Raw genomic sequence first — 22,887 nt, 5'->3', positions numbered from 1 at the left:
CCAGGTCCTAAGCATTCTGGATAACAGGTCCCATACCTGTATTATGAAGTTAAATTCCAGGATCCGTATAAAGGGAGAAGTTTTGCACCCCTAGAGACAGGCTCCTGGGAGTGAGTGGGGCACCTCTCTTGGCAAATGGGGTGATGATCCCACAGCTAATGAGTGTGATGCATCAGGCACAGCAAAGCAGTTCCAATTTCAGCATGGGAGGGGCATGCATTTACCTCCCACAATTAAAAACCTGCACGGCCCCACTGTATTCTTCAATCCAATGCTGGGGGAGAGGGGGGACAGGACTCTAACACAAAGCTCTTCTCTCTCCTGAAAGCTCATCTGCTGCTCCAGGGTAAGGGTCCCCCCCCGTGGCTGCTTGTGTATAGGGCTCAGAACTGGACAGAGGTACCTTTAAATTCATATATTTCACTAACAAGGTTTTTGCATTTTTGGGTGTAATTGGGGCTCCTGTTTTTGGATATGGGCACAGTGCATCTTATTGAGGTATATGGGACCCCTCGCTCTGCACCCATTTCAATTAGTGTCTGTCACAGTCACCTGAGCGACCCCTCTTGTGGGCACTCACCCAGGTGAGAGACGTCTGACAGGTTCCTCCGAATTCTGTTGCGACTTCTATCAAACTGGTGAGAGCCGAGATAGTGTACTGTCAGGCGCCGACTCCCCAGCACAAATAGCGAACCTTTATCCAACGTGAGACTTTTAGCATCCCAGTGAGTATCCGCCGCATGCCTAGGTGGCACTTTTGTCTGACACTTGACTCCAGATACAATTTGGTCTTTTTTTTAACCCATATTTATATATAGCAATGACTATTGTTAATGTTTAAATGTTAGAAGCAAGTTTTCCTGAGCGGAAGAGCTGACGCTCTAAATATGATAGAACTCTGTTTGCATTGTACTCAAGAGCTCACAATTATTTGGGCAGATATTGACGGGTTCCCTGGCTCTTTGCATGACAATGGCCTTTTTGTTGAGAGCAAATGTAGAGGACGGTGGAATGAATGTAGAACTGGTGGGGCCCTCCAGCTGGAGGCTGTCAGGGGATTCTGGGAGTTGGATGGATTGTACCAGTATGATTGTAATGTATGCACTGAGGCTTACACTCGCCTTTCTTATATGAGAATGTATGTTGTTATGCATCGATATATTGAGTATCATAAATAACCGTATAAATATATGTATGGAGTGGAGCCAGCCAGGCATGGGATTAGAAGGGAAATATACTGTATTTATTTATTATCATGGTAGTGAAGTGTTTGTGTAAATAGATAAATCGGTTGCTTCTTCAGAACTGGGAGCTGCCATGTTGTTTTCCTTCACAGAGGTATTGCCAATAGAAAGCAGCATGTTTTACATGACCACTAAGGGTGTTGTGTTCTTTTGAGAATGCTGAATTAGTATGGCAGCTCTCTCGTGTGATTAGATGTAATAATGATCAAGGGGGACTTCCCATGGTTGGCTTTTCCTTATCATTTAGTTTCATTGATGGGGCAAATATATATTTCTCCTTTAAAGTGATCCTGACACTGATTTTGCAGATATCCTATGGGATTTCACTTTTTGCATTCTAATCGCTAGATTTTAAGGGTTGCAGAAGCCCCAAAAATGAAGCCAATGGGCAGATCCTGATAATGGGGTGCTGGGTGTCCCTACTACGGCAAAGCAGTGGCATGTTGACAGTGGTAATTGGACCCCATCTGATTACAGTGGTAGTCACAGTCCCCAGGGTACCATTAGCCCATACCTACATGACATAGAACTGCTGTTCAAAGCCTCCTGAGATATGGTCACCTACCCAGGCAGTGGAAACGTACCTTCTGGGGGTAACTATGCTGAGTGGGAGCAAAGGGTTTTTCTTGTTCATGCCCAAAAGGCTGTTAAGGGGGTGCTTGGAAACATGTTTCTAGATGATCTGGTGCCCATGTACTTGCCCATACCTGCTCCTGACAGTGGGCAAGTTGCAACCTGAACCCCAGGCCAGTAATGATGTCCTTGTGCTCTCGAGGGATTAAGCATTGCATTTGTGTGCACAGGTTTCTGGCTCTGGTTGGTTAGTGGGCTCACACGGGAGCTGTTTGTTTATTTGACGCTGATGAATAAGAAAGCAAACAATCTTTACGAGGGGAACAATCACACAAAGGACCCTGGAATAACCCCCCGTGTGAAACGTACACAACTGAATGTGCAGCTCTTTCACAGACATTTCACTAGCAGGTTGTGCTGTAGGTTGGCCCCCCACACAGATTCATGGAGTTGGATTCATTCCAGACACAGCAGGGTGGTTGTCTTAGCCCCCCTCCCCCCACCAAAAAACATCCATTTGGTGGAATGAACAAAAATTGATTGGACAAGCCCCACCTGAAGGTCCAGCCTTTGGCCAGGGCTTCCATTGAAGGTCCCTCTTTATATATATAAATATATAAAAAGTCAATTAGAATTCTCAAATAGGAGGTCTGAGACCATTTGTGTGGATGTGTAAAACACAGTGGGCTGTAGAGAACCAACCTTGGCCTCCGGTAAAAGAGTCTTTCTGTGAGTTCACAGAGAATATTATTGGTATCCCTCTAAGAAAACTGAGATGTAAAAGGATATAGCTGTTCTTGTAGGTGAGATGAGAAGCTGAGTTTTCTGTGTGGGTGGTAAATGTTTATGTTCTGTTGACCTTACGTGACCTGGTTCCTCTATAATAGTGACAGTGACAACAATTCAGCTGGTAATTGACTGTATTGCATCAATTGACATCTTCTGGAAATGTCTTGTCCAAGATGGTGATCATGACTAAGGCTGTCATGATTAAGTCATGTATGCAGCTCTGGAAGAAAATGGGAGTTCAGTATATAATTAAGCCTTTCCATGTCCAACTATTTTTGGAAACTATGGTGGTGAAAGCCCATCTGGTAGAAGAAGAGTTGTCTGGATCAGTAGCCCCGCTTGCAATTTGCATCAGGGATTAGCGATTCAGACGGCTGTTAGAGCTCAGCATTTCTCAGCATTGGCTGTAGGTACCGTCCCTTCGTTTAGATGTTATATTTTGTGTTTGCACTTCAAGTAGGGCAAGTGCTGGTCCCATGCCCCAAAAATAAGAACATTCCATGACCATATAAAGGCACAAAGCAGCAGATCTCTACTCCTGGGTTTCCCTGCTATTTTGCTGTAAATGAATGTGAAGCCTCTGACCTAGAATATTAGTTTTGTGAAGCCGAAAGTCAATCGCATTTTGTTTGTTCAGGTGATTTACAGAACAGTCCGGTTTTATTGAGTGTGTTAAAAATAGCCAGGCGAGCCGGTGTGGGTAGAAAGGGTGATTGTTGGATAACAGTGGAATGTTGGAGCTGGAGATCTATTTTGCTCCCAGGGAAGACATATTGAATGAAGGTATTCAAGACATGTCTGTGTCTCGGCAATTTTTGTGACAGAGGACCCTCTGTTAAAGGTCTTACTGGGCTTTTTCCCTTCTTTTTAAGATTCCAAAGCGTGTGTTTCACCATAGATAAAGATGCCCTTCTGCTGAATGATATATTATTTTCTACACCAGCATGATGAGCAAATAAAATTGCCCATAATGATCCAGTAAATAAATTCTTCATATTTTACTTCAATGGCTCAAATTCCTATACGCGGACCACTGGTCGGTTTATTAGAATAGAATCAGTGAGAAAAGCAGAGTTTGGTGTCAATCATTATGATAAGGGGATGACTTGTTTTATATTGGTCTAACTGATCATGTATTTTCAGATGTCTGCGGGAAATCTAGGAGGCCAGGCGCCAAGTCAACTTTATTGGGGAGAAGTTCTCCCCAAACCCTACCATCGAAAATTGATACCAACCCAATCAATGACTCGATGATTGACTCTAGATTTTTGTTTCGCACCCTTAACTTAATATCTCTTTCACACTAAAAAGTTATGGAACCCATTTTGATCCCCTCAGAAGTCATCATTGCCATTCTTGGTAGGATTTCATTTGTCCTCCTTAAGTTAGAGAAACCTACATATGCTGAAATTGAAACCTCCACTTCTACCAGTTCTCTTGGAGATTGATAGAAATAGTGGGCTGTGGGGAGTTGAATTAAGGAAATGAACAGTAGAAAAGGCATAAAGAGTTCACACATTCAATATATGTGGGCATAATGACTTTTAAGACCAACGTGGTCTGTGACAATTATTTTTAAAACAAATATGAAGGTAGACTAGGGAGCTATATTTTTTTAAGCAACACAGGGAGCTATTCATAGGGCTTTTTCTTCCTCTCAATCAACAGAATGAATAGTTTGATGCTGAATGAGAACATAAATCGTTTCTAACCTCAGTAACTAGATATGTCTGTATAACTGAGGAGTCGTGTCCATCTCAGTAAAGGTTCCAAGGTCAATGGGTTAAAGGCACCGATTCCCAAGTGAGGGGAGTGGGGTAGGTAAGCATTACCAGAGCCATATATTTGTTTAAAAAGAAATATATATAATTTCTAACCATGAATACATCACCCGAATGCTTCTGTGAACAATCAATTAAAAATTAGAAGTTTGTTTTGTTGATTGGCCTGGCCACTGCTTCCAATGGGAACTTCAGTGGTAATGAATCTTACTTTCTTGAGGTCTTGACTACTGAATAACTGTACAGCTCATTGAATGTCATGCAACAATAACGCAAGCCTTAGAAGACATCATATGAGTCTATTATATATTTTGTATCTACCCAGACTTAAGGGGATTTCACTATGTAGGTGCAACCTAAGCCCATATCAAGTATGTCCAATGTATTACTAGTGAAGCCTTAGAGACTCACAGGCCTTCCAGATGAAGGTTGGTCCAAGGCTTTTAACTTTATACATAAGATCTTAATGATTTTAAAATGATATCTATATATATATATATATATATATATATATATATGCTCTAAGCTTGATGAGTCCCACGATCTCTTAATTTAAATCTCCATACTGTGATTTGAATAAGGCAGCAGATATAAATTAATGGGCTATAGCGCTGATTTACTATGGACATGGTGAAAGTCCATTGAGCATTAAAGAGCACAAATTTGCATCCCTTAGAGTTGATACACTTGGACTTTGTTCCTTTGCCTGTGTTCTGTACACCATTGAAAGTCAAGGCATGGAGGACACTGCTGACAGGCATAAGGAGGGTCCTCGCACCTTGAGGCCCTCTGTACTCCTGCTTTGAATGATGTGCAAGGTCAAGTATAGGCAGCACCACATACTGAGACAGATACAACTTTTTGCGTAAAGAGGAACTGGGTGCAAATTTCAGGAACCAAGGTGCATCTGTGAGCCTTGCACACCCTGCTGTAAAGGAGAGGCTACATATTTAGATTTTTAACCATCGCTAACAATAAGAACACTAGAAATAAGCAGTCCTCTCCCAGGACACATTAGCATTTCCTCTGTAGGCCAATCCTGATCGTATAAGAATGGAGCCATTGTGGTGTTGGGATAAACACGCATTCCTCTCGAGTGTCAAGTGACAGTCTCAGCAGCACACCTACCTAATCAGAGCTAGCGTTTCCCCTCCTCACAGTACTCCTGCGGCTGAGTTTATTACACCTCAATTCATGCCAAGGTTCTACAAAACGATTACATTGTACTGGACAGACAGGAAGTTAAATACATAGACCAGTACATGACTGGAAACCATTGAGGCTTCTAGGATTTGTCTTTCTGTGGACTCAATAAAATACAACTGTGCCTAAAGTCGGCAATCAGCAACAATTTGGTATGCCACCTGCCAGGAAACTAAACATCGCCTTACAGTAGGTGTAGTACTGTACAGATATTAGAAGAAGAGCCAGTATTATCTTGCTGCTAAGTTTTAATTGGGTCTACTGGCTAAACCACATGTAATGTAAGAAATGGTGCAAAGTAACCCATAAAAACCAATAAGCTAACCATTAAATTTGTTGTTTGGCTGCTATTGGATATTGGTCCAATATCAAGCTTTTTTTCACCCTTGGGTTTATAGGTACCCGTATCTCGGTGCTGAAATATGTTAACTCTGGATGGATGTTGTACCTAGTGCAAGAACAGATTATTTAATTTTACGAGACTTGCTGGAATGTGTCAGAGTTTTACCCACTTTTATTACCACTATGGCACAGCCTCTTGATTTATACATTAACTGTTCAATGATTAAGGGGGGGCTTTTACTCTTCCTACACAAGTCTATACATTGTTTTTTTATTGCAGATGATTGATTATCTTTTGACTTTATGGCCTGGGTTCCTAGTGTGAGACCTGCTGCTTTCTGTTTTTTAAAGGCTCCCTTGAAAAATAATCCATTTGTGGTTAGTGTCGGACTGGGACACCAGGGGCCCACTGAAAAACCTTAGGTCAGGGGCCCACCAAGAACCATAGACCAGGAGCCCACTCTCAGTACTATTATTCTTCCTCTGCTCACTCAACCTTTAAGCTCCTAGTTTCTATTCTTTACATACTACAATCTATTATGCCATCTATTTAGACTCTTTGTTCTAATAGAAATAGCGAATGGCCATGAAATAGGCCAAGTTTAGCAGCACGAGGGCCGCTGACACCTGGGCCCACCGGGAATTTTCCTGGTATCCCAGTCCGACACTGTTTGTGGCTCCAGAATACAGAAGCAGGTCTTGTTAGTTGTCAGGTCTTTTAGTTGCTTCTAGGTTGCGATGGAGTTCATCTAGAGTTCCCAGACATGGGGTTGGGTCAGTGTCCATGGCTCAGTTATTGTTACACCTCTGACTGGTATAGATGCAACTTGGTGTAATTGTTTTGATCTGGTATCATAATCAGGGTTGTATTACGTCTGGTGCTGCCCTAGTCACTGGAAATTATGAGTGTGGACTTATTAGGGAAGAGTGGGGTACCCCCCTCCACTCCTCTGCTATGTGGTGGACTGGGGACTATTCTTTTCAAAGCATTTTCTCTATGTAGGCACCCATGTGCCACCCCCTGTGCCATCCTATGCACAGGTGCCTATACAGAGTATATCATGTGCCCACAATTGCAAAAAAAGCCCACTCTGTGGACAAGGAGCCCCAAGGGGACACAACAGTATATAATACAAAAAAATAGCCCATCAAGGTGAAGAAAGAACCTCCAGTAAGAAAACAAGACCTAACTCATGAGCTCAGTCCTCTGTCTTCTCCTATGTAGGCTATTTTTTTTATATTTTATATCAAGGTCCATGGGCCCTGATTCCCACCCTTGCATCCACCTACTCCATCCACTTGTAACCTGCAACCTCAGCATATAGGATGATGGTTTGGTCCCCAAGTGAGGTCATCATCCTCTACACCACCTACTTCTATGCCCCTGAAGGACTGATATAATCCTTATGCACACACAGCTACTGTTCTACTGTCTGGTTTAATTCATACTATGACATGTAAAAATAACGAGGAACAAAAGGAAGGATTAATGGAACCTAAGAAACATGGTTGGATGATGGTTTTGGGGGTCTCTAGTGACAGCAAAAATCATGTTTATCCTTAGAAATAGTCCTTAGTGATGGAATGTGTCATGTGACTAATTGAATGTGGTATTTTTATAAGGAATAACATACTGTCAGTTAAAGGTGAGGGTTTTAATTCCAGCACGAGGATCCCTTTCCAGGGCATGAAACCACCATCTCCAAATAAGACACAACTCTCTCTGCAGTAGCAGTAGCTCCGTAATTCAAGGTAAACTCTTACAAAGAAAGCCATTGTGAGAACATGCTTCTGGTGGCCATATCCCTTTTCCTGTTGAATGTCAATGGAACAGACGAGGTACTTGCAAACGACTCTATAAAACTCATGTAAACTCAATCCGTGGGCTATAACAATGTATTTGCAGGCATTAGAATGGAGTTTTTTTTTAGTTTTTTGCGCATGTAGTTCTAGTGTCCAAAGAATCAACACCAATTTTAGTTTGATATCACTTATTGGTATGTCTTTACATCACGCCCATTGAATAGGCCTCTGTCACTTTACACTACCACCTGAATATACGTGTGTAATATGAGTATAATGTTGTGCATGAGCTGCTTCCAGAGGGCCTCATTGAATCGTTATTGTCCTTAGTGCACAACTGGCTCATTAAGTCTGAATCGTTTCTGTCTTGGATACATAGGGCGGCTACAGAGACTGAATTGTGTTTTGGTTAGTTACATTAGGGCCTCACTCATGCTGGATAAATGGGGTCTCAATGAAGCTGAAAAGTCGTGTTTGGCTTGGTTATATAGGCCCACTTGGGATTCTAAATTATATCCTAGATGGTTCCATGGGGACTTTTTATAGCAGAGTATTCTTGATTTAATTACAGGAGGCCATATTGGCTTATTTATACTGAGACTTGCTGGGAGTAAAACATTCTGCTTGATTGTTCATTTGGGCACAGAGACCACTTTTGTGTTTAGGAGAACTGAAATCCCCATTATATACAGAATTTGGGCTATGTAATTAATAGGAGACCATATATATATATATATATGTGTGTACATGATTGATAAATTACTTGAATCAGCAAGAAATTGTTGATAGCTATGTTGCCATGTTTCCATGGATGGTTCCTCATCATCTGCGGAGCAATGTGCTGCCTATACTTGAGTAAGTAAGAGTCTAAATGAACAGTACATGTAACCTGAGTGCACAGAATTCATGCCAGTTAATTGGGAAGGGCAGTGCACGAGTTTTGCTTCCTTTCATCCATTCAGAACAGGATCCAGAGGAATGTGTGAATAGAGAGGACAACCCATGTCCTCAGCTTGTTCTTTCTTTTCCCTCAACGTAGGAAACAACTAAAATTTGTCTTTTAACTTTGTCTTCATAATAAGTATTATTACCGTGAGGGGCTATTACTGTTTGGAGGGGTTAGGATTTGCCCCAGGTGACCTTCGTGATTTCGTGTAATTGTGTCTAAAAGAGCTGTGTGACCTAGGCTGCTGTATTCGTGAAAACATTGAGATATGCGGATGGATTTTGAATTTTAAGAAATAAACCAAAGAATCTAGCATGTTTCAAAGGACCTCATTGGCTGGGAGGTCATCAAAACCCAACATCTTAGGATGTTTTCTACCTCTTATAGAACAGTTTCTAGTGGTGCCTGTATCCTTGAAGGTATAGTGAGATACCAAACACCCACAGTGTTATGGTGAAAAAACTTTAGGCCTTGACCACCACCCACTCTAAATATCTTAAGCCAAAGAGCATTACACACACTGAAATGAATCAAGAGAGAAACCCTTCACTATTGTAACCTGGATAAATACATGTGAAAATGTCCAAATAATATACCCTATAGAGCAGAAACCAACATACATTAGTTTGGCTGTGACACTTTTTCAGCTGACCATACTATTGAGGACATCACCTTCTTCAAAGGAAGTTTCAATCATAGCAAGGGCCAAATAAAGCAAACATGGTCATGTTCCAATACAATGCCTAGAACAATTCCATACAACCATGCACATGACAATTACCAGTCAAAATTACTGACCATGTATGGTCTATTTAGAATTATAATCATAGCCATGGATGGTAGGATAGGATGTGACTACTGCCCAAAAAAAGCCCCATTAACAACAGCCAAAAGGTCTTCCACTTCTGATGCCATGGGTCCACTCAACCAGCTGCTTCACTGAATGGCAGGATTTGTCTGTGTGTTTGGCTAGCTAAGTATGGAATGAGTTTAGGCAAGGTTTTAAAGCTTCACTCCATATACAATTGACAGTGGGGTATGTGGTAGGCTAATTCTAGAAGATGTAAATACACAGATAATGGTCTTCTAGACTAAACAGAGACCCCAGTGTTGAGGCACTATAATGTGCGGTACATATGCATGGTTTACTGTACATTTTATGGATCCGAGCCAGTCTAAACAGAAACCTGTGCCCCACGAGTTCTCGAAGCATGGAAGCGTATTGAGATTATTTATACTAAAAGCATGATGGTCTTTTCCTAGTCATTTGTTGAGTAGCGGTGGTATCTCTTTTAGACGCCAGGTGAAAATGTAGCAGGACCATACAAGAATATAAATACATCTTTTCATTTTCTTAGGGTCCCTTAAGAAATAAAACTGTGAAACATTATGAAATCTATTCATTCTCGATATATTTTTTTAATTCATACATCCTTGGAAATGAATTAAGGGTATTCATACTAATCGGAACCAGGCGCCATATTTTTTCATCTTTCAATCTAGAATACAGAAGCTGGACTGTGAGCTCGTATCAATGCATAAGGGCTTGTGGTTTTATATCTAATGCATAACTTGTGCTGGTCTGAAGCCGACCTGTCAGGTGCCGGGGGGGGAGGGGGGGTATATCAGATTAATGGATACACAAAATCTGCAGGACGTCTCGAGAGCCTGAGCTGCGTGTGATTAGGGAATGTTAATTTGGCCAAGTAAATGATCAAATCCTGGAACAGAAGCTAAAATGTTTCCTTTATAATAAATAGTTCCCTTTTTAAAAATATTTCCATGCAACAAAGGTGTTTTCTAATATCAGAAGAGTTTGTTTATCCTTTTTAGTGCCCCTGAGAGAATGCCACTCTGATGGCAACGAGTGGCACACAATAATGCCTTCTATTCGGTTCAATACAAGACTTATTCCACCCACTGAAATATCTGAAATTCACAGGCTCCCAGAACAGGAGACGAATGCCTAAGACGACATAAAATGATTTTATTTGTCATATTGAGATACTTTCGTTCCAAAAATGAAACCCAACCTTTTTTTAGTTTTGTTCTCGTTCCTCACAATAGACGGCTTAGAACAAATCTCCGGATCGAAGATGAAGATGCTCTACATATCAACACTGCTTCTGATCGCTCTTGCAACCCTGGATGCCAGGCCACAGACAGCAGGCGTAGGTAAGGATGCCATAGGGTCACTGAGAAACTGATGGTACCATTTCTGGCTCCTGTTGGCTCCAAGATCTTGCACCATTTCTCCCAAATGCATTTACTGCCAAGAGTAACGAACAGTGGCGTAACTAGATATTACTGTGCCCCACAGCAAATTATTTTTCAGGCCCCCAAAATGTTTAGAGGTTGACTTGTTTCTCCAATATTTATTGAAATTGTATATGAATTAGGGCCTTGTGGGGGCCCTATACCTCCTGGGCCCCCCTGCAGCCGCAGGGTCTGCTTCCTCTATAGTTACACCCCTGGTAACGAAGCAAAGCATTCTGTATTCAATATGATACAGAAACCTCTTAAACCAGAAACCTCTTAGTGTATATGTCAACCAGGTACCTCCCCACAAAGAACTTGTAATATCTCAAATTAATGGGGATAATAAGGGAATGGGGTAATGGTGATATAAGTTTATCTCCTCCTGGCAGTAGCATACGCTGTAGCCAACACCAATGGCACAAGCAACACTATGGGTGGCCCCTGTCCAGCAATGGAGCCTAGTAAGTACTTTACAAGGACAAAGACTTTTCAGTGTAGGATTTCATGTACAGAATAGACCCACTATGGTAAAATCACTGGCTCCTTCAATAAGGATGGAGTCACTTTGCATTTACACCTATGCCCATATAATCCAGAAGTCAACATAATCATGTCAATAATCACAGCCATCTAGAACCTTTTCACTGTTTTGCCCCAGATGTGGTTGAATAATGATGTTTAGCTACTGCCAAAATATTTACAACCCTTCCATTAGGGTCAACTAATTATAGCAGGAATGGAATTCATAGTACATTCAAATAAAGGGTCATCTGTGCTAGGTTGTTTAAACCGCCATCCAGTGAATGAAGCTCAGTAACTTAACATACAATTCTCATTACTAACCCCATAGTGGAAAAAGCTTTATGGGTCAGTAGCTAGCAGGAACCACTTCTGAAACAAGACTTTTCATTGGAGAATGAATTCAGAAATTTATGAACAAACGGCAATCGGGCACTCAGGCTCCATTTATCAAGGGCTATCCCTGAAAAATTAGTCTACATCTATAAATGAGTCTAACAACATATTATGCATTTACATGTTCTTATTTTCTTTTTAACAGTACAAAAATGTAAATCTGGTCCTATGGATCTGGTCTTCATAATCGATAGCTCAAGAAGTGTCCGCCCATTTGAGTTTGAAACCATGAGAAAGTTTATGATTGACATCATTAATTCATTAGATGTTGGCCTCAGCACTACCAGAATCGGGGTGGTTCAGTATTCCAGCCAAGTGCAAAATGTGTTCTCTCTCAAAACTTTCTCCAACAAGTCCGACATGGAAAAGGCCATCAACGAGATCATTCCCCTAGCGCAAGGAACCATGACTGGCCTGGCAATACAATACGCCATGAATGTTGCTTTTACAGAAGAGGAAGGAGCCCGACCCTTGTCAAAAAATATTCCAAGAGTCGCCATCATTGTGACCGATGGGAGACCTCAGGATCGCGTTACAGAAGTGGCTGTTCTGGCTCGGGAAGCTGGAATTGAAATCTACGCTGTTGGAGTACAGAGAGCCGATGTATCTTCTCTGAGAGCGATGGCCTCACATCCTCTTGATGACCATGTCTTCCATGTAGAATCATTTGATCTTATACAGCACTTGTCAATTCAGTTCCAAGACAAATTATCATGTAAGTGTAAGCAAAACAGCTCCTTTTCTTATATGTACTGGATTCTCCACCCAACCTAGTAATTCTTGCTTGTTTATTAATGGATAGGCAAAACACGGATCCTTTTTCTATCAGTTGAGAAATCATGGGTCCTTATTCCTACAGCAAATGTTTTTATTTATTTTTTTTTAAATCAAATTCGGTCTATAATTTAGATACTACTTTTTACAGGTGTTGACATGTGCACTGAAATGGACCATGGATGTCAGCATAAATGTGTTAATATCCCTAGCTCCTATTACTGTGAATGTAACGAGGGCTACAAACTCAATGCAGATGGGAAAACATGTTCTTGTAAGTACAAATATATCTTCCTTTCACTTGACGCTCAGATTTGCTCTTGCCCAATGGCAATGTATAATGAAGGCATTTCGAAGTCCCAAAAAAACATTGTTTTACTAGCATTTCAATGAATTTCTAATGCAGAAAGCGGATGAACCTCAACTGGTTCCAGAAGCTTAACTAAGAACCTACCTACTACCGAAATGCTTCTACTTTTTACCAGTAAACACCAATACCCATCAGTTTCTGAATTCCATCACATTCAGAAACTTCATCTTCCCACCAAGAAAATTTGATAAACAGTGAGATAAACTTAGGAACAACTATTAATTTAGTCATTAGTGGAGCTGTGTCTCATGTTGGACTTCTTTCTTCAGATGGTAAAAAAATTACTTGTATATCTAAATATCTAAATACATATATATATAGTGGTCAGTGGTCATATGAGCTAGAGTTTTCTATGATGCCCCAGAGAAATTTGTATAGCCTTACACTCATGCCCATTTGAAACTCGTTATTTTTCAGTGATCGATCTCTGCGCTCAAGGAAATCATGGCTGTGAACAGATCTGTGTCAGCTCCCCGGGATCCTACTCTTGTGCATGTCGGGCAGGCTACCAACTCAACGAAGATAAGAAGACTTGCTCACGTACGTTCTCCATGGCCTCATAAATCCATTTTTATATGATACCTTGAGTTTCTTGCTCTCTACAGTCCCAGTTTGTAGTGCACAGCATTACGACTGGAGTGTAAAATAACTAGCAATATGAGAATTGATTGAGGCAACTTCTTCCATAAACACAAAAGAACACCCTACACTGGAAGAGTAACTTGTCCTAGTTTAGACCTAGACTGGTCCTGTGCTCCCTGCTACTTTAACCACTCTTTATCAAGCCACAGTTAACACGTCTAAAATTACTTTGAAAAACTGAATTCCATGTCTTACACCTCTACAATTGTCCTTATTCAATACATTGTTTTTCAGTGATAGACCTCTGTTCTCAAGGAAATCATGGCTGTGAACAGATCTGTGTCAGCTCCCCAGGATCCTACTCTTGTGCATGTCGGGCAGGCTACCAACTCAACGAGGATGAAAAGACTTGCTCAAGTATGTTCAAGTATGCTTTATAAAGGCACTATAAGATGATTCCTTGCATTGCTTGCTATCCCTAGTTCCTCACTATAATGCACAACACCATAGAGGGGTGTACTAAGTGGAAAGTAACTAACAATCTATTCATCTTGATATGTATCAGTATAGCATATTTCATTGCAGACATTCATCATGGGTGGGGTTAAGGAGAAATCCTCATCCCCCACCCTGTCCATGGAGCCGGAACAACAGTACTAACTGAAACACTCTGCACTATTTCTCCAGTGTAAAATGATTATCTTCTGATTTTTTTGTTTTTTACTAGTGATAGACCTTTGCTCGCAAGGAAATCATGGCTGTGAGCAATTGTGCATCAGCTCCCTTGGTTCCTATTCTTGTGCTTGCCGTGCAGGGTACCAACTTAACAATGATAAAAAAACCTGCTCAAGTAAGTTGCCATTGTTTTCTACCAGGGCTAGGGTATTATAGATAGCCAGGTTATCCCCAAGAGAGTTTACAGGATTAAGTTAATGGAATTTTCTACATTATACTTTTTTAGCTGGATATATCTGTGCCTAGGTTTTTTGTGTGGGTGTAGGCAGGGTATGGCATAAAAAGCCTATGGGTATCTGGCAACGATGCACCGAATCCTTCTGTCTGGCCAAACCAAATCCTAATTTGCATATGCAAATTAGAGGTGGGGAGGGAAATTGCGTGACTTTTGGACACAAAACAAGGAAGTAAAATGTTTTTCCTCTTCCCACCACTAATTTTCATATGCAAATTAGGGTTTGGTTTGGTATCAAAGGATTCAGGGGTTTGGCCGAATCCAAAATAGTGGATTCGGTGCATCCCTAGTATCTGCCAGCCTTCAAGGGTGAGGATCAAGGGATCACCCCAACTAATGCCTACTAAAGGCCTCTGTCTCTCTTGGCTTGAGGAATGGAGAAGAAATTACAGGAGCCTAACCTATTATTTCAGGCTAGCATGGGACCTTTTTTGGCCAAAAATTGGCCAAATATCGATCAGACTGGTTTAAAAATCACGTTGGACAATGACTATATTGGCTTGAGATGTGGCCCTCACCCCAATTTTGGGGGAAAATCAGCTCGACCTTGACAAATGAGTAGATCTTTCAGCGTATGGCCAGCTTAGAGGTTTCGTGCCACCTACATCTTTTAAACAATGCCTTTAAACAACTATTGCTGCAAGGATAATAGCTACCCTTCCACAGGAGGAAATAATTCCTCAATTTTGGGCTAAATTGTCCATTTCGCATGAGAGATACACAATGATATCACACACATCATGGCAAAGAGTTAAGTGTAGAGAGTGTGAGCAGGACAACGTTGCTCTGAGGTCTAGGATAGTTGGCTGGAATACCGTTCACTTAGTCAATGCAGACATTCTTCACAATCAGAATCTTTCAAGACCACAGAGCATCTTCATTCAATTTCTGGGCACAAGAGAATTAAGATCCCCAAGCACCTTTCATTCCTGTCCAACATGAAATATTTGTCTGAACAAGATACCGTTGTGGCTTTGATTAAACGCTATCGAAAAAAGAATGAACTTTTATGTTGTTCCAATTCAGATAGTCTAACTCTTTATCAACACCGGTGTCTGGGAAAACGATGAAGATCTGGTTAAGAGAACAGGGAACACTCTATGAGAAGTAACTGAGTGAAGTAACCACATTCATTTAATTTCACATAGAATTGATTAATACATGCTAAGTGAGTGAACAATAAGAAGCAGAATTTTATGGCCCTTTGTGCTCTTGCACCCCTCAAGTGGTGAAAAGGGGTACTACAACTACTATACATTTAGGCTGTTTTTCAAAAAAAACATCCAAAACACCCAGAATCACTTATTATTCACATTGGAGGCAATCGTCTGGGTTGGATGATGACAATGGCCACTTCACTGTCCAGGTCAAAAGTATATGACCCCTATTCTCTGTTAATATTAGAGAATACAAATATTTGTTGTGGTACCACTTGTCACCAGATCTGGACAAAGATCTGCCTGTTATATAGGATGTTGGAATTCATAGTGACAGCCTTGGAGATGGACGTCCGAATGGACATCATTTAACCACATCATGCTGACATTCATTTACTGTCAATGTTGATAAGACATCATGTTGAGTAGAGCTCCATTGACCTGCTCTTCTTCAGTCACTAACGGTGGTTTATTCTATCTTCTAGTGATTGACTACTGTTCATATGAAAATCACAGCTGCCAGCATGAATGCGTGAGTATTCTGAATGGATATTATTGTCGCTGCAATGAGGGGTACACTCTACAAGCTAAAGGCAAAACCTGCGTTGGTGAGTATTAATAATGCGTCCCTAGCAGACTAATATCGTATAAATGCAGCGACGCCCAACTATAAACATTGTGTATTATTATTATTTGGCTTCATTAATTGCCATAGGTGTAAATATATAGTAGGCATATATATATTCATATGGACTGATATTCATATTTTGATAAGAGAAAGTACATCTAGTTATGAGGAGGTGGCCATTTTTCAGCCACGGAATGTCAAGATCCTTAGCAAAATAACACCTTTATTTAATCATGGCTTGTGTATTATACTTGACTAAACTGTTATCTTCTTGTAAAACCAGCTGATGACATGTGCAACATCGTGGACCATGGATGTGAATTTAAGTGCGTCAGCACCCCTGGATCCTACCACTGCATTTGTCCAGAGGGCCAGGAACTTCAGGCAGATGGAAAGACTTGTAACAGTAAGTTGGCCCAAAATGCTTAGAAGCAGGAAAGTTTTTATAATCGGAATAAATTTCGCTCGCTGCCGACAATTAATGACTACACACACTCAGTTTAGAGATAAATCAATTTTATTTCCTACTAAGACTAAAATGGTTTTATTGTTGGCTCTAGTTCTAGCCTAGAAGTATAGAAGTGACCTCTGGGACTCTGGAAACTGAATGTTGGAAGCAACAGCTGGGTGTGCAGGTTAAATAAAACCTGGACACCTGAGCAATGTCAGTGAAGATTTTCATTCATCCAGGTCATGGCATACATTAATTATTAGTGATAAGTCTAACGCTCAGATTCGGGGGAGATTTAGTCGCCTGGCGATAAATCGCCTCTTCTTTGCGGCGACTCTCCCCAAACTGCCTCCTGCCGGATAGAATGTAAACTGCTGGCGGGCAATTTCACTTCATTTTCCGAAGTCGCCAGAATTTCCTCGTGAGGCAACTTCAGAAAACTAAGCGCACCTTTCCCCCTGAATCTGAGCGTTTGTCTCTGCCCTAAGTTGTAGGAAAAAGCCACCTGGACTACAAAAGCTTTAAGGTGGCCATACACTATAAGATCCGCTCGTTTAGCAAGGTCGCGGCTCTTAACGAGTGGCTCTTAACCCGAAAAGCCCACTAACAGCTGGGTCACCGACGGGTCACAGGACTGCATCAACTACCGATGCGGTCCTGGATCGCTGAAAAAAATCAAACTTGACCGATTGATATCTGGCAGATTTTTGGCCTGATATCAATCAGGAGAACCCGTCGGGAGCCCCCAAACACGGGCAGATAAGCTGCCAAATCGGTCTAAAGGACTAATATCGGCAGCTTTAATCTGCCTGTGTATGGCCACCTTTAGTCTTATCACTACTAGATAGTGTGGACCTTTGTTTGCTAACCTGGAGGTGCTAACTATCATTCTCAGTCTACTGAAGCTGTCCAGTAATAAGTTCTGTCCATTTACCCATTTATATGGTGACCCTTTCATGAACAATGAAAGGTTTTTGAATTTCAGATTTTTTTTTAGCTTAATGGCTCTGAAGTTGTAATGTCCGTCATCAAAATAACAATATTTATTGTGTCTCTTCTTACCATCATCAACTTAGCTGGTTTTGTTAAAACAACGTCCAGCCATATTCCTTCCCATGGCCTGAAATCTAAACTGTATATCTCAGACCTTGAGGCCAACCTCAGTTTTGCCAGTGTTTAGCAATCTAGACAGACTTTCTCAAACTAGAAGGTGAATGCCATTTGTTGCTATGGTCAGCAATGTTGGTAGTGCATCTCAGTTGTGATACGAGGCTCATTTTTTCCCTGAGTTTTTCCAGATAATGATCTTGTCCTGTACACAAAAACTCCATTAATGTGCTATTTGTCTTTCTACAGAATGCTCCACTGGTTACATCGATTTAGTATTTGTCATTGATGGTTCCAAGAGTGTCCGACCTCAAAATTTTGAGCTGGTAAAGGAGTTTGTAATAAACATAGTGGATTCCCTGGCCATCTCTGCACAAGGAACACACGTTGGCCTGGTCCAGTACTCCAGTCGTGTACGAACAGAATTTTCCCTCGATCAGTATAAAAACGCCCAAGATATCAAGACAGCTGTGAAAAATATCCAGTACATGGAGAAAGGCACCATGACCGGCCTGGCACTAAAACACATGGTGGAGCAAAGTTTCTCTGAGGCAGAAGGAGCCAGAAAAAATGTACCCAAAATTGGCCTGGTATTCACTGATGGACGTTCTCAAGATGATATCTCTGAATGGGCTAAAATAGCAAAGGAGGCTGGTGAGAAAACAATATCTACAGATAAATAATTCTGCTAAACCATGATTTTGAGTCAAAGAATTTAAGACAATGAAATTCTTAATGACCTAGTTCTTTATATCTTTAAACAACAGTGATCACTTTCATAGACATGGGTAGAAAAGTGCCAAGTAGTCATTGGAAGGTGATTTTTGCCCATAAAAAGGCATTGGTGCATGATTTCAGGCAACAAACATCTACCATGGTTGAAGGATCGTTCCATTAAAGTTTATTGGATTCCAGTTGTGTGTTCTTTATAGCCCTGGATTTTAAATTTGATGAATTGATACTGGTGCCTGGATATCTAAGCTTGGGTAAATATTCAGTAGAATTCCATACTCTTTCCATTGTTTGCATTGCAGGCATCACCATGTACGCTGTGGGCGTCGGGAAGGCTGTCGAAGATGAATTAAATGAAATTGCTTCAGATCCTGTAAATAAACACTCCTTTTACACGGCGGATTTCAGCACAATGAATCTTATCGCTGAAGATTTTAAACTTAACATTTGTCCAGGTATGAGCCATTTTGGTTAGAATCACAGAATGCTGATTTAAGGGTATCTAGCACCGTTTTTCGTTCTAGACCGTGAAATCTTTGCCTGTCTGAAATAATTTATTCATTGTTCAAGCGTAAAGCTTGTTAACAGCTTTAAAATGTTTAAAAGAAGGCTTCCATGTTTGCGCAAGGCATCAGACCATGGCCCGCAGTTAGGAAGCAAAGAATCGTCAGGGGACAGGCCAAGGCTGGTTATGAGAAAGTTACTGGAAAAGCTCCAGATGATTTAGATCCCTCAAAGACTGCTGGGCCTTGAAAAAAATACATTGGATTAGAGCCGGGTGCATGAGCCTGTATGCCGAAAGGGAGAAATAAACAACTGTGTTCAACAAACAGAGATTTCGCTGACGAATTATCAATAGACTTTAATTGCCACAATGTAAACTCGGTTTCTGAATGACTGACCATATAGAAATAATACCATAAAATGTCAATGAGTTCTGGAAATGAAATTCCATTTTCCCATCCATTTGCTTCCTCCTATCTGTAAATATGGCCGCTTGTAGAACTGACCCAAGTTGTCTTTCAGAGGAGATTAAAGGTACAACAGAGACAAAGAACCCCTGTGACTGCGAGCACCTCGTCAGTTTCCAGACAAGCACCATTACAAAGCTTGAGAGCCTTTCAGAACAACATATCCTTTCTGTCTTGCCATTTTCTTTCAAAGAGTGAAAATTCTCGGAAAGCTACTAACAAGCCAACCATTTGCTTTTTATAGGGAAATTTGAGAAGAATTCCTGATGGGTACATGATTCTGGCCGCATGCCACCAAGCATTGCCTTTTGCGCTATGAGTAGCCATAATGATCATGACGGTACTTCTACCTACATCAGCTGCACACATATCAATATTCTCTTACCTAGTGGAATGGCTTAAGGTTAGTACAGGAGTCCCCAATATTTTTTATCCATGAGCCACATTCAAATACATACGCATGTAAAATCTTCCTGAGGATGCCAGATATGGGTTCTGGCTTGCTATCAGTAGAAGTTCCAAAACCCACCAGCTATCAGTAGCTCCTATATGGACTGGCAGCAAACAAGAGACTCTGTTTTGCTGTTTTTATGCAACTCAAAATTGCCTTCAAGCCACAAATTCAAAAATAAGCAGCTGCTTTGAGGCTACTAGGAACAACCAATGGGTTTGGTGAGCAACATGTTGGGTATCACTGGGTTTGTAGGACCAATGGAGTGTAATGATATGAAAGAACCCTATCATTAGGCGCCTATTATTATACTTCATTTATATTATGCCACCCGACTATCCATTATTTTATAAATATTGTTCATAATTCAGTGCAAGCCAAGAAACCTATGCAAAATGCAATTAAACCAGAAACCAACTAACGTACAATCTGTGTAGCCAGTACCAAACTAAGAAAGAGACCCAAAGCCACAAGGTAAAAATGTTAACCTACACCCTTAAAACCTTTTTCTTCTTGTCTAACAATTCCTGTATTTTATTCATGTTTCTGTAATAATATACTGTATATTCCATCTACTTCCCACCATTTTCATTCAAATGCCACATCATTTTCCCCACTTTTTCCACCCCAACAATGATATTTGCAACTATGATCCATTACTGCTAGACTCCTTTTCTCCCACATTACTCAGAAAAAGATCCAGAACCATCATCACTGGTCAACATAATAATGGGACCTGTTGTTTTTGCTGTCCAAGTATGTACTGCTCCGGATGAGCACTGATGTGCATCCTGGAGGTTGTCCTGGAGGTTGTTTAGATGAGCAGTATCAAGGGGTACAGAAATGGGTGAAAGGCACAGCGGCTTGTATTTACCTACTAAATGTATTGTGCAACTTAATGGCAGCTGCCTGGACATTTAAATGTTATAGAGTTAACAAACACCTTGGTCAACCTACCTCCATTTGGTTTTATGGTTTCCATTGAGAACCTCACTTCTAATAAATCTGAGAGCTACAGCTCATCATTTCCATTTGGTATATTTATTAATTACACTGTTTGATATTGCCTTCTTTAACAACCCTCACTGGCTCAGCTGACTGCAAGACTCGAAGATCTGGAAAACCAATTGGTCAGCAAAAAATGAAGCAACCGAGGCGAAGACCTTAACCAACGTCAGTCCGTGTGATTTTTCTCGAGGTCGAGCAACATCCCATAGTAACCCTCAGAAGAAGGCATCCAAGTATAAGTCAGGTCCAAGTTGTAAAACTATCCATATTATAAATAAATGTGAATAGGTTGTTTATTATTAATATTATTATAATATTGTTACTACTTTTAGTAGAGGCTTTGCCCGAAAGGTGGTGAATTTATAGTAGTATATAGTGTTAGGGTATTTCTTTTTTCTACTTTGAAACTGACTTTTCTTTTTATATATAAATTTAAATAATGCCTCTTTGTGGAACAAATAAGCTAAGCAAGGGATTTTTTTCTACAACCATTTTAATGAATTTCAAAAATAAAAATCCGATCCAAGGCTCTGAAGTCTAATATTGAGTAGTTTGGACAATGAATGGCTTCTTCTGTAAAATGGATTCGATTAAATGGTAGGGATAGAAAAAAAAACTAGTCCAGAATAACCAAACCCCCAAGTATTTTAAGAGAATTTTAATGTTCTGTATTGAGGCAAAAGGGACCTCAAAACAAAGCATTAAAATGAAGGATGACGAAAAGTCTGATGAGCAGCAGTTGATGTCCTACAGAAGAGCAGAATGTGAAGTACTAAAAAAGCTGGAAAATTTACATTTATAAATTTCTGTTGAATTATCTACAAGACATGCCTTGGAGTAATGCCAACAGTGCCTTATGGCATTGAGCTTCCTTCAAAACGAGTGCCTTCTACACAACTATAAGGCTGTTCTTCACTTGTGCTAAACTTTAAATAACCATTTTAACTCACTACTGAAACCAAATTGAGACCACATTTACTGTTTATTGCTATTGGACCCTTTGGAGCATAATCTCCACATCAATCTCCTACCTGGATAAAGTATGGACAAGCTGAAGAGCCTTCTCTCTGGAGAAGGTTTCTTTACCGTTGCTTGTTTTGGAAGACCACATCTTCACTTGGGTTTCTGGTCTTTCATGTTGAAACAATGGTAGAGAGAAATGGCTTCCCAATGTATAAACACAAGGGCTAGATGTAGACCTTGGATTGGCTATCCCTTTGCTCCACTGTCAGTGCAGAAGCTGCTAGAAGATGTAAAACAGACGTATGTATAATAAAAATGGCACTTTTATTAGACACAAGGCTTGGAGCTCGAAACAAACCCTTAAATGGTAACAATTGCCCAAGTTCCCATACAAAACCTATGTTTGAAACTACCTATCTATGTATATAGCTCAAGAGAATGATCGAAACTGCCATGTGGGAAGTGGACTTTGAAACGGCCTGTTTGAAAATGTTGACATGTATCGCTAGATATAGCAAGACTTGTTTGCCAAAGGATTACAACGGTAATGACAATGCGCTTGTGAGAAACCAATATGTTTTCTTTAACGACCTTTGTAACATTTTGTGTGACTGGTCCCATTTAAGAGAAAAAAATAAATGATTTTTTTTTTTTAGAAATTTGAATGTGTTTGTTGGTGTTCGAAAATTTGGCAACCTTTGCCAAAGTTGTGTAAAGATTAAAATGCATTTAACAATTTAAATATGCACACATGTAAATATAATTTTTCACCAATAAACTACAAAATATATCAGTATAACTTGAAGGCATTTACTAAATCCAAGATTTGGTTTAGGTCGAAACTTAACACTTTTTGCAGGATTTAGAC

The 22,887-nt window shown here is 40.5% G+C and overlaps 1 protein-coding gene across 6 annotated transcripts; it reads left to right on the top strand.

The window, feature by feature from the left end:
• Window positions 1–273: 273 nt before the first annotated feature.
• matn4.L (matrilin 4 L homeolog) lies at window positions 274–22,674 on the top strand. Of its 6 annotated transcripts, none has more exons than XM_018234786.2 (13): window positions 274–346; window positions 10,749–10,856; window positions 12,001–12,570; window positions 12,781–12,903; window positions 13,417–13,539; window positions 13,876–13,998; window positions 14,309–14,431; window positions 16,194–16,316; window positions 16,620–16,742; window positions 18,144–18,548; window positions 18,929–19,081; window positions 19,653–19,757; window positions 21,135–22,674. In XM_018234786.2, the coding sequence occupies exons 2-13, from the start codon at window positions 10,778–10,780 to the stop codon at window positions 21,191–21,193; spliced, it is 2,109 nt and encodes a 702-aa protein (XP_018090275.1). In that variant the 5' UTR covers window positions 274–346; window positions 10,749–10,777; the 3' UTR covers window positions 21,194–22,674. The 6 variants fall into 6 exon arrangements, with proteins under 6 accessions (XP_018090275.1, XP_018090276.1, XP_018090277.1 ...); XM_018234787.2 differs by having other exon boundaries at window positions 275–399; XM_018234788.2 differs by having other exon boundaries at window positions 275–399; window positions 10,725–10,856.
• The last annotated feature ends 213 nt before the right edge of the window (window positions 22,675–22,887 follow it).

The sequence above is a fragment of the Xenopus laevis genome, chromosome 9_10L (assembly GCF_017654675.1).
Source record: "Xenopus laevis strain J_2021 chromosome 9_10L, Xenopus_laevis_v10.1, whole genome shotgun sequence".
NCBI classification, from domain to species: Eukaryota; Metazoa; Chordata; class Amphibia; order Anura; family Pipidae; genus Xenopus; species Xenopus laevis.
This window is presented reverse-complemented; position numbering and strand designations above follow the sequence as displayed.